The following is a 12344-nucleotide window of genomic DNA, read 5'->3' as shown; positions in this document are numbered from 1 at the left end:
AGCTAGCTTACGCTACGGGAAAGATTCATCTTTTCTGAGATATTGAAGCCAAAAAATTATCCTTAATTTTGTATCATTTGTCAACGCAGTGCAGCAACTGCAGACCTTGAGCGGGCTAGCTAGCGAGCTCATTGGTTGCTCTGCGGCAACTGCTGCAGCCTATAGACGAACTTGAGCGAACTCGCGTCCAATGAGAGGCGTCCGCGCGCTTACTGCATCAAAGCCCGCCAAAATGGCCGTGGTTAGAGTGCATATAAGCGTAGTTCGTAGGCTGGAACCCTGGTTTTCATTGAATGAAGCGAAAGTCGCTCGTGGCGCGAGCACGGCCGGCTACGCAATACTCGTTCCCTCATCTAGGTTACGTTAGGTAACCGATTCATTCTCTTACGAGAGGTTCTCTCGTATTGCGTAAGCTAGCTTACGCTACGGGAACCCATTGTCAACGCTGTGCGCGCCAAGCATCCACTGCATGAGCCCCGGGGGTGGGGGGACCCGGGGGAGTCCTTGTGAGTGGGGAAATAATATTTGGCCAGCAAGAGTGCGGGCCAGTGTGTGTGTAATACATAAGCACATAGTGGGAAGGGAACGACAGAGCGGCGGTGCCGGTCTGTGTGGAATGAGTCCCATCAGTGCAGCTCACCAGGGGAGCTGTAGCGTATTAAACCGCTAGTAGTTTTGCCTGCAGGGCGGGCACTTCCAGATTGTAAAATCTGACAAAGGTGGAGGGGAAGCCCAGCCCGCTGCCACACATATGTCGTGAATGGAAATCCCGCTGGACCATGCCCACGATGAGGCCATGCCTCTAGTGGAGTGAGCCCTAATGCCCAACGGGCATGGCAGGTCTTTTGACGCGTATCGCGGCAGCAATAGCGTCCACTATCCATCTAGACAGTGTCTGTTTCGAGGCGGCGAGACCTTTGGTGCACCCTCCGAGCGAAGCGAAAAGCTGCTCAGAGCGTCTGAAAGAGGCGGAGCGCGCAGTATACAATCTCAGTGCTCTGACTGGGCAAAGGAGATTGGCGTCGCGTTCAGCTATCGGATGCTGGCAGCGCCGATAGGGAAATGACCTGTGCTCTGAAAGGAGTACCGATCACCTTGGGAACATAGCCGTGTCTAGGCTTTAAAATGACCTTGGAGTCACTTGGTCCGAACTCAAGACACGCAGCGCTGACAGACAGCGCGTGAAGGTCTCCCACACGTTTGACTGATGACAGGGCAGTCAGAAAAGCGGTTTTGAGTGAAAGGTATTTTAAATCCACGGATTGAAGCGGTTCGAAAGGGGGCTTTCATAGTTTCGAGAACTATAGAAAGATCCCAGATAGGAACCGATGGAGGCGCGGGGGTTCATCCTTCTAGCTCCCTTGAGGAAGCGGATGACCAGCTCGTTTTTTTTCCCAGTGACTGGCCGTGCAGGGGTTCGGCGAACGCCGCGACGGCCGCCACATACACTTTGAGCGTGGATGGGGATCTGCCCTTATCCAGCAGCTTTTGTAAAAACACGAGCAGCGACGACACCCCACATGTCCGTGGGTCCAGGTCTCTGTCGGTGCACCATTTTGAAAACACAGACCATTTTGACGCATAGAGTCTTCTCGTGGAAGGGGCTCTAGCGTGTATGATGGTGTTTATTACCCCTTCTGGCAGAGCGACGGGTAGTCGTTGATCACCCACGCGTGCAGCGCCCAGCGCTCTGGGTGGGGATGCCAGATCGTGCCGCGAGCTTGAGAGAGGAGATCTGCTCTCACTGGGATGGGCCACGGCGCTGTCAGTGACAGCTGCATAAGCTCCGGGAACCATGTCTGATTCTCCCAACGCGGGGCTATGAGGAGCACCGAGTGACGCGTTTCCCTGATCCTCTGCATTACCTGTGGCAATAGCGAGACGGGAGGGAAGGTGTAAAGCGGGCGGTTGGGCCAGTCCTGGGCCAGCGCGTCCTCGCTTTTCGAGATTGGGCAGGGAGAGTTCTCTTCTGATGCAAAGAGGTCTATCTCTGCTCTGCCGAATATGCGCCATAACTTCTGGACTGTTTGAGCATGCAGGGACCATTCCCTTGGAGGAATATTGTCTCTGGACAGTCTGTCTGGGCCGTCGTTCAGGTGGCCTGGCACGTGCGTCGCCCTCAGCGAGCGCAGGTGGCACTGGGACCAACTCAGTATGCGTTTCGTCAGATGGAAGAGGTTCCTGGATCTGACACCGCCCTGACGGTTTAGGTAGGATACTACAGATCTGTTGTCCGAACAGACCAGGACGTGGTGACCCTGAATGACCGGGAGAAAGCGCACAAGCGCGTACTCGACCACTATCATTTCCAGACAATTTATGTGAAGGAGCTTTTCCTGAACTGACCATAGGCCAAAATCGGAGAGCCCTCGCAGACCGCGCCCCAACCCGTCACTCCCCGCTGATACCATTCGGCCACTGTCCAGGGCTGCAGAGCTGAAATACAGGTCTGAGTCACCTTGATCGGCTGGCGGCCTGTGGCCCAAGCCCGGCGAGACGCGCGGGTGTTTAGCCAATGCTGAAGCGGGCGCATGCGCAGTAAACCCAGCTGAAGTACTGCTGCGGCTGAGGCCATGTAACCTAGCACTCTCTGAAATTTTTTCAGAGGCGTGAGGCTGTTCATCTGAAAGGACGCGGCTAGTCGCTGAACACGGCGCGCGCTGTGTAGATAAGCGAGCCGTCATTGCCACGGAGTCTAGTTCTATTCCAAGGAAGGAAATTGCCTGACTGGGCTGTAGTGAGCTCTTGGTCCAATTGACTGCAAGACCCAAACTGTTCAGATGGCTGAGGAGAACTGTTCTGTGAGACAGCAGCTCCGTATGTGACTGTGCCATAATCAGCCAGTTGTCCAAATAGTTCAGAATTCGCAAGCCCTGACTCCGCAGGGGTGCGAGCGCCGCATCCATGCACTTCGTGAAAGTACGGGGTGCTAAAGACAGGCCGAACGGAAGGACGGTGTATTGATAAACCTGGCCGTCGAAGGCGAATCTCAAGAATGGCCTGTGACGGGAATTTATCTGAATCTGAAAGTAGGCATCTTTCAGATCGAGAGAGATAAACCAGTCCCCCTGGCGCGTATGCGCGAGGAGTTTCCTGATTGTAAGCATTTTGAACGGTCTTTTTGCAAGCACCTTGTTCAAACCCTTGAGATCTAATATTGGTCTGAGGCCGCCGTCTTTCTTGGGAACAAGAAAATAACGGCTGTAAAACCCCGACTCGCTCAGCGAAGGCGGCACTTTCTCTATGGCCCTTTTGCACAGAAGGTTTGCTATTTCTGAACGAAGCATGCAGGCTGCTTCCGTGTTCACAATAGTTTCGAGCCACGCTCTGAAGCGGGGAGGGCGGCGATCAAACTGTAGCAAATAGCCCTGTTTTATTGTGCTTAACACCCATTTGGATATCCCTGGGATAGCTTCCCACGCTTTGAAGCGTAACGCTAGAGGGTGAATGGCCAAATCGCCCTGATTGCTGCACACAGCGGCTGAACAAAATGTGTGAGCGCGCTTACTGTGCTTATGCATGACTGCTCGCAGACAGCAGGGACAGGCTGTTCTGTGAGTGACTTCCCGATTGAGGTGAATGGGGAAAGAGTCACATCTGTTAAGTGATGCGCGAGCATAGTCACGGACACGGGACTTACATACAGAGAAGTGTTTGCTGGCCGTGTGACAGAGCGGGCAGAGAATGGGCGCGCGCACGTATTCGTGAACGCATTTATTGACTCTAACACTCGAGCAGGCTGTGTCCGCTTTATGTGAGTGGGCTCTGATAGGAACACGGGAAGTGTAATGCTTGTGTGTAGGGGTGAACACTGGATTGTGGGCACATTTTCTACACATAAGGCATGTTTGCTTTTTACAAGATTTCTTTGGGTCGCCGTGAAAACGGCGTTTGAGTGCAGGCAAGCGGGCAGTATCACCGGCTTGTTGGCTGCTGAATCCACCACTGTAGTAGCCTGAGAGTGGGGGGCTGACAGGGGGCGAAGCTTTGACGGTTTGAGCCACGGGACTGAGCCATCGTTTTTTCAACAAGGCAAGGAGGACTTCGGTTGCTCAGGTTTCAGCGCAACCTTAGACCGAGGCCCGCGGGGGGGCGGTGGTCTGCAGCGGCTGTCTGAGCGCGATCGAGGGCGGCCGCCCTGTCGACGCTGAGAAGTCTGACTTTGTTGAGCTGGGCGCTGTGAAGAGGCTCGTGCAGGAGGCTGGTCACGTGGGCGGCCTGCAGAGGAGCTAGCGCGACGCGGCAGGAAGAGGTTCGTGGCTTGGGTGGCTTTCTGGACTTCTGAAAAGCGGTCAACAATGCCACTCACCGCGGAGCCGAAGAGACCGGTCGGAGAGAGCAGTGCGTTGAGTAACGTGGAGCGCTCTGCTTCTCCCATGTCGGCTAGCGTTAGCCACAGGTGTCTCTCGGTCACAGTCAGCGAGGCCATGCACTTCCCTAGAGCTTGGGCTGCAGCTTTGGTGGACCTCGCCCGTCGCGCTTCTTAGATCTGTAACAGCCTCTGGGTGCCTGCCTTTCTCATCCCACTCCCGAAGAAGGTCCGCTTGGAGGATCTGTAAGACGGCCATGGAGTGCAGAGCAGATGCGGCTTGGCCGGCGGCGGAATAGGCGCGGCCAACATAGGCGGAAGTCGCTCTGCAGGCCTTAGACGGGAGCACTGGCTTAGACCGCCATCTCGCGGAGGGCGGGCAAAGGTGTGCTGCTACCGAATCCTCGACGGGGGGATTAGAGGAGTAGCCCTTCTCAGTGGCGCCGTCCACCGAAGCGAGAGGGGTGGAGACGTGGGAACGGATCCTGGCCGAGAAAGGCGCGTTCCACGACTTTGCAAGCTCAGTGTGGAGTTCCGGCAGGAAGGGAGCGGCCCGGGCCGCAGGTGTTGCGCGGCGACGGCTCTGAAGAAAGCAGCCGTTGAGTCTGTTGGGAGCCTGCTCAGGGGGCGGTGACCACTCGAGCCCGAGACGGTCGACGGCCTGTGTGAGGAGGCGTGTTAGTTCCCCTTCGACTCTGGCGCGGGTCCTGCTGGATTCCTGGGCCGAGGAGGAGGCGTGGGAGCCTGACCACTCCTCACTGTCCGATGCCATGATGGAACAGCCCTTATCCTCTGCCTCGTCCTCCGAGATGGCCGCAGTGCGGCCGCTGGACGGCAACTGCGCGTCCCGGGGGGGCGGGGAGGGTGAGAGCGATGCTCGAGGGAGAGGCTCTGGCGAGGCAGTCGCTTCTATCACCGGTTCTGGCAGCCTTTGGGAGCGGCGCTTTTCCTGCGCTGTGGAACGGAAGGCGCGCGGCGGCTCGGTTCTGGGCGCTTCGAGTCGAGCCCGCAGGGTCGACATCGGAAGCTCTTCGCAGAGGTCGCATCCACCTTCAGCGAGGGCGAGCTCTGCATGCCCCAGTCCCAGGCAGAGAGCGCAGATGATGTGGCGGTCTCAGGCGCTGAGAGGGGCGCGGCATGAAGCGCAAGTGGCGCGAGGCATCTTAAAAAAGACTCTCATTACTCTTTTTTGTGAAGTTCGTTAAGAACTAGCTTGCTCTAAAAAAGGATACGTCGCCGGATGGCGTAGCTCGCAGGATGGCTTCTTCGAGCACTGTCCAAGCTTGCTAGATGCCCCTCGAACGGCGACACGGCTTCCAGTTCAGATATGCGAAGAGCTTCGCTGAAGAGATGAAAATCAGGGTTCCAGCCTACGAACTACGCTTATATGCACTCTAGCCACGCCCATTTTGGCGGGCTTTGATGCAGTAAGCGTGCGGACGCCTCTCATTGGACGCGAGTTCGCCCAAGTTCGTCTATAGGCTGCAGCAGTTGCCGCAGAGCAACCAATGAGCTCGCTAGCTAGCCCGCTCAAGGTCTGCAGTTGCTGCACTGCGTTGACAAATGATACAAAATATCATTGGAGAGGATTGTCAGGAAAAGGCCATTCAAATGTGTGGGGGAGCTTCACAAGGAGTGGACTGAGGCTGGAGTTACTGCATCAAGAGCCACCACACACAGACGGGTCCTGCACATGGGCTTCAAATGTCAAACGTCTTACCTGGGCTAAAGAAAAAAAGAACTGGTCTGTTGCTCAGTGGTCTAAAGTCCTCTTTTCTGATGAGAGCAAATTTTGCATCTCATTTGTAAACCACGGTCCCAGAGTCTGGAGGAAGAATGGAGAGGCACACAATCCAAGATGCTTGAAGTCCAGTGTGAAGTTTCCACAGTCTGTGTTGGTTTGGGGAGCCATGACATCGGCTGGTGCTTTATTAAGTCCAGAGTCAACGCAGCCGTCTACCGGGACGTTTTAGAGAACTTCATGCTTCCTTCAGCAGACAAGCTTTATGGAGATGCTGACTTCATTTTCCAGCAGGACTTGGCACCTGCCCACACTGCCAAAAGTACCAAAACCTGGTTCAGTGACCATGGTATTACTGTGCTTGATTGGCCAGCAAACTCGCCTGACCTGAACCCCATAGAGAATCTATGGGGCATTGCCAAGAGAAAGATGAGAGACATGAGACCAAACAATGCAGAAGAGCTGAAGGCCGCTATTGAAGCATCTTGGTCTTCCATAACACCTCAGCAGTGCCACAGGCTGATGGCATCCATGCCACGCCGCATTGACGCAGTAATTAATGCAAAAGGGGCCCAAACCAAGTACTGAGTACATATGCATGATTATACTTTTCAGAGGGCCGACATTTCTGTATTTAAAATCCTTTTTTTTATTGATTTCATGTAATATTCTAATTTTCTGAGATTCTGAATTTGGGGTTTTCATAAGCTGTAAGCCATAATCATCAAAATTATATCAAATAAAGGCTTGAAATATCTTACTTTGCTTGTAATGAGTCTATATAATATATTAGTTTCACCTTTTAAGTTGAATTACTGAAATGAATGAACTTTTGCACGATATTCTAATTTTTCGAGTTTCATCTGTACATGTTTATCAACCAGGTATTAATATTTCAGCCTGATCTCAGTAATATACCTAGCTATGTGTATGGTAATATTTGTAACATTAAACATACGTTTTTACATTTGAATAGACACTAAAATGTACAATATGGACGTTTGAAATCATCTAAAACCAAACCGTTTTTACGAATTAGAGCTTTAGAATTGTAAAATATTGACAAATGCCTTACAACTATATTTGAATACGCAAATCGATTATAAATATATTTGTACATTTTTACTGTTTTATAGATATTTTTGATCCCTTAACCCTACCCCAACTTCTGAACATAACCACATTTCAACAATATAAAAACATGTAACAAGTAGATTAATGTACAGTAGTAATTTGTTTTTAAATATATTCATTTATATATATTTTACAGCCGCTAATCCCACACCTACTCCTAAACCTAACCCTAACCATTTATTAAGCATATAAAACACATTATAGGCAGATTAATTTAATCACAAAGATTTTTTCAGAAAAATGGCCAAATTCAGTCCAAAAGGCGATTCACTGCATCCGATGGGCTCTCTGATGACATACAATAATAGCATTGTGTGAAGTAGAGAGTGAAATTTAAATTATCCAGTGCTGTAAATCTTATCCTGATGCACTCCATAACGCTGCTGTGATACCTCATTCAAACATATACTTCACAGAATACGGCATGTCGCAAACGGTCAAGAGACATTTGAGAGCCAGTGAGTATTCGACATCACTGCCGTAAAACCGTTTGTCGTGATGCTTGAGGTGGCAGTTTTTGAATTTTGAAAACGAAAGCAACAAACGCAGGTTGATGTGGCAGGTGCGACAGCACTACGGTGGATGGAGACAGAGATCGTTGAATAAAAGTCTTGAATTTGGGTCTGTTCTTCACAGAAAGCAGTCTGAAGATTTGGATTATAGCTAAAAGAAAATTCATGGATTAGCTTTATTATTGTTTTATGGAGCTTTTTGTTGTTTATTAGTTTTTTGGCATATTCTGAAAACTCCTTTTGTGTCCCATGGCAAAAAATAAATAAATTAAATGCTTAATTATTAAACGATTACAGAGTTTTTATTGAAGTTTAGTCTTGGTTAAAGTGATATAATCCTTGTAAAACTTTGTGTATGGCTGCAGAAATCACACAGAATTGAATTAAACCATTAAAATATAATTTTATATTGACAATGGCATTAAATAAATGTGATTGCATTTAACTAATCTCATCGATTACAAGTTAAATGTATTTAACTGATTAATAATAGGAATTATTTAATAGTAATCCATTCAAACAGTACAGGTAAACATTAGTACGTTTCTATAGGGTTTAGTATGTAAAATTATGTCATGCTATTTTACATTTTGTCAATACGTCTGTGTTTGTACGTGTGGCAGGGCAGAGGACTGGCCCGGGTCGTGATTATACACGCCTGGCCCCTTAGGCTAATCAAGCCTCTGAGAGGGATAAAGGCCAACCGGAGATGGCGGTGGGACAGAGAGAGAGATTTACAGGAAGCTCGGCATCTCTGTGTGTTTGTGTCTTTTGGTTCAGTTCTTCTTTAAACTATTATTCATATTGTCAAGCCGGTTCTTGCTTCCTCCTTTCCATGAATAACTTTACTAGAACCAAACTTTACGTAAGAGTACCATTGGAGTATCCAATGGATTGAAAAGAGATACAGAGCAGTTAAAATAAGTAAATAAGAGATTTAATTTTTGAAAAATAAGCTGTATTTTTATTTTGGTTATTTATTTATTAAGTTTTTCCTTTGAAATTGACATGACTGTTCAAGTAAATAAAAAAAATACTTTAACTACTTATTCAATTTTAAGTCACTTTTTCATAAAAATGTGTATATCATGATATATATTTGAGTCATGACAACTCATGTATCTAATGTGAATGTGACAAGTTTGGTCTAGTGGACTAGATCTGCTTGTGCTGCTAATGTAGAACAATTTCAAAGACTTGTTACTGCTAGAACATAAAAAGACATGCTGTGTTGAGCATGTAAGACATGCTGCTGATTTGCCGCAGTTAGACAAATATGACACATGCTGCATCAAGCATGTAGGACATACTATAGCTGCACAATAAAAACATATATCCTTAAGCAGATCTAGACAGGTGGTGCTGAAAACTCTTTTTGTGTGCTGCAGTGAAACATGCATGCATGCAAACTACTGAAGCAGTTCAATGTTAGACAAAGAGTCGATTGGCTAACAGATTACAAGTCAAAGGACCTATCAACTGCACCATACGAGCTGATTGGCTTAAAGGGATATTTCACCCAAAAATTCATTAATTTACCCAATCTCATTCCATCCCAGGTGTGCATGACTTTGTGTATAACTTTCTTTGTGAATAACTGTCTTCTTCTAAACACAAATTAAGATTTTTAGAAAAATATTTAAGCTCTGTAGTTACATACAATGCAAGTGAATGGTGACCAGAAGACTGAAGGTCCAAAAAGGACATAACGGCAGCATACAAGTAATCTATAAAACTCCAGTGGTTAAATCCATGTCTTCAGAGGCAATATTGTAGGTAAGGGTGAGAAACAGATCAATATTTAAGTCCTTTTTTTATTTTTATCTACATTTTCACTTCCACATTCTAGTATGGACTTCACTTTAACATTTAGCCACCTACTGGATGGGGCTGGTCAAAGCTTGCGATTTATAGGAAAAAAGGATAAAATGTATATTATTGAATATATAAATAAAATATTGATCTATTTCTCACCCTCACCTATTAAATCACTTCTGAAGACCTGGATTTAAGTCTTATGGATTACTTGTATGCTGCCTTTATTTGCTTTTTGGACCTTCTGAGTTCTGGTCAACATTCACTTGCATTGAATGGACCTGCAGAGCTGTGATATTCTCCTAAAAATATTTGTTTGTGTTCAGCGGAAGAAAGAAAGTAATATAGATCAGGGATGGCATGAGGGTGAGTAAAAGTTGAGAGAATTTAGATTTTTTGGTGAACTGTTCCTTTAACAGATTACATGTCAAAAGACTTGTCAGCTTGGGCCAGGTAAAATGTTCAAAGGACCTATTAGCTTGCTTCATGTAGAGTTTCATTACTGAATTTAGAACCAAATAAAAAATATTCAAGTATTTCACAATGAAAGTTTTCCATATATTGCCCACCCACATGCATTTTTAAATAGTTTTTATTCTTGGATTTTAGAAGATCATTATCCTCATTTTTTTTATATAATGCCATCTAATACATCATCTCTGATTTAAAACTCCCGACCTTCCCTGCAGCTGTGTTGACTTCATGTCTGATTGCTGTCCATTCACAGACGCCTGCAGAAGGAGCATCCACGGCCATCTATGCTGCAGCTGCCTCCGAGCTGGAGGGGATTGGAGGACTGTATCTGTACAACGGTTGTAAAACAGAGTCTTCAGCGATTTCTTATGATGAGCGACTGCAAACCAGGCTATGGAAAGAGAGCTGTGCTCTAGTGGGCCTCCAACAGGCATGAGAGAACATCACACCAGCAATAATCTCTTTGTTAGCATACCATGATGATCGCTCAGTACAAATTTTCACTCTCATCTCATTATCATTATATTGATCATTTGTGTGAGGAGCTCTTTGGTTTGTGGTTCCTCAAGTTCTCAGTGACTCTGCAGAATCAAGAAAATGACTTCAACTTATCTGTCATGCACTCTAACACACTTTAAATACGCTAATCCCTGTTCTGGAACTCCTTTTCACTTGGAATCTTTCTCAACAAACCTTTCCTGAACCAAGCAAATAACACTTGTGCTTTTATTAATAAGCTACGATCATGAACTCTGCTAAGCCTATTTGGCTGCTTAATGAATCAGTACCATTGCAATGACAGTTCCACTGATTTTACTTTAGATTTCATCAAAACAGACTAGAGCCAATCAAAGGATGAAAGGATTGCATGTGAAATATTAAGCTCTCTGTACAGGGCGAACATCAGCCTGTCTCTGTTGATTCCCTATTTCTACACTGGGATTGTGGGTCTCTCTTTGAAAGTATAGTTGTGTATCTTCTATGGCTCCTCCTTTGGGTTATCCATCCATCAGTCAGTGTCATTACTCGCTCTGCCTACCGCATATAATGGTCTAAATACAGACTGAAGAAGGACTAAGGGGGGAAAACCTTTGTCTGGCTAAGCCCTTTATTTTTCATTCCTCCACTGTGTAATTTCAAATGGTGTTAAAAATCTTCTAGAAAAGAGATTGCTTCCCTGTTGCCTGGTGCTTCACCGTTGTCCACCTTGTTTTCCTCCCCTGGGGATATTTCATCCTACTGTTCTGTTTGTGACTGTGATGTGTTCAGAATGTGTAATTCTAATGTCTTACCAGTCTGTAAAAATGTAGTTTTAGCGTTTTCATTTTAATCTTGCTTCTGAGAAGACCTCAGTTAAATAAAACATTTGAAAAATGTGCACAGATTTTATAACTCAAGAATTTCCTATTTCTTTGCTGATGTTGAGTGTTAACGTATAAGAAAACAAATATCTATTATTTATATATATATATATATATATATATATATATATATATATATATATATATATATTAGAAGTCATTGTGCCATAGCCAACCACTGATCGATTCTTGAACTAATATTTGAAAGTTTTCTAACAGGAGATGTTGCTCCCTGAATATTTATGAAAGTACTGTAAAATAATTTCTGGAGTTGCTTTTTACCCAGTGGTGTCTGTAACAACAGGTGTTGTCGCAAGTGTGGATGCTTTGGATGAATTGCTACTTTGACCTGTTATCTTATTTAAATGTACTGGTGTCAAAATGTGCTTTTTTTGTGACATCACTCATGCAGTTGTTTTGACCAAATGCATTCCCAGACAGTTGTACATTTTTATGTCTCCCAGCTAGTTCTGTTCTTTTTCTCTGTTCCAAAATGAACATGATATGAAGCTTTTGAGGGAGCGAGAGACAAACTATTCACCCATTTTTACTGCTTTTGAAAAAAAATATTTTATTTTTGTTTAGTTTTCTACATAGAACTGTAATTATGCCCTAATCAGTCCGAGCTCTGTTGTATTAGAATATTAGCTTTATAGGAAGTGTAATTAACTTTGCACAGATTATAATGATCCAGTACATTAATTCGATTTTTGTGGAACTGAGAAATAAATTAATAACAATATTTGGAACCACAAAATAGTTGATGATAAATGAATCAAGAATTGGTCTCAGTATAAAATGTGCAAAGTGGATTGTGCATAGCTCCTTAGCCACATGCACTGTGAATGAGCCCAATGTTTCTGTCATTTGTGTGTGTGAGAGAGAGAAGAGTGCAATATTATCCTGCCAGGAGACTGAAGTGTCTTCAGCTCGTCAGAATAGAAAGTGAATGAGTTACTCTTTTGAAGCACTTGTCTAAATAAACAACAACAAAATAT

At 45.8% G+C, this 12344-nt stretch overlaps 1 protein-coding gene across 3 annotated transcripts in view; it reads left to right on the top strand.

Moving 5' to 3' along the window:
- The window catches only part of LOC127651849 (dehydrogenase/reductase SDR family member on chromosome X-like), a 131209-nt gene extending 119756 nt beyond the window's left edge, over nt 1-11453 (top strand). For 2 of the 3 annotated variants that reach the window (XM_052137883.1, XM_052137885.1), the window contains 2 exons: nt 8320-8452; nt 10239-11453. In XM_052137883.1, coding sequence (XP_051993843.1) covers nt 8320-8452; nt 10239-10330 — 225 coding nt within the window. In that variant the 3' untranslated portion in view covers nt 10331-11453. The remainder of the gene's footprint in view (nt 1-8319; nt 8453-10238) is intronic. The other variant, XM_052137884.1, reaches the window with a different exon arrangement.
- The last annotated feature ends 891 nt before the right edge of the window (nt 11454-12344 follow it).

Source organism: Xyrauchen texanus, chromosome 11 (genome assembly GCF_025860055.1).
Source record: "Xyrauchen texanus isolate HMW12.3.18 chromosome 11, RBS_HiC_50CHRs, whole genome shotgun sequence".
Lineage (NCBI taxonomy): Eukaryota > Metazoa > Chordata > Actinopteri > Cypriniformes > Catostomidae > Xyrauchen > Xyrauchen texanus.
Note: the sequence above shows the minus strand (reverse complement) of the source record. Positions and strands in the feature narration are given on the sequence as shown.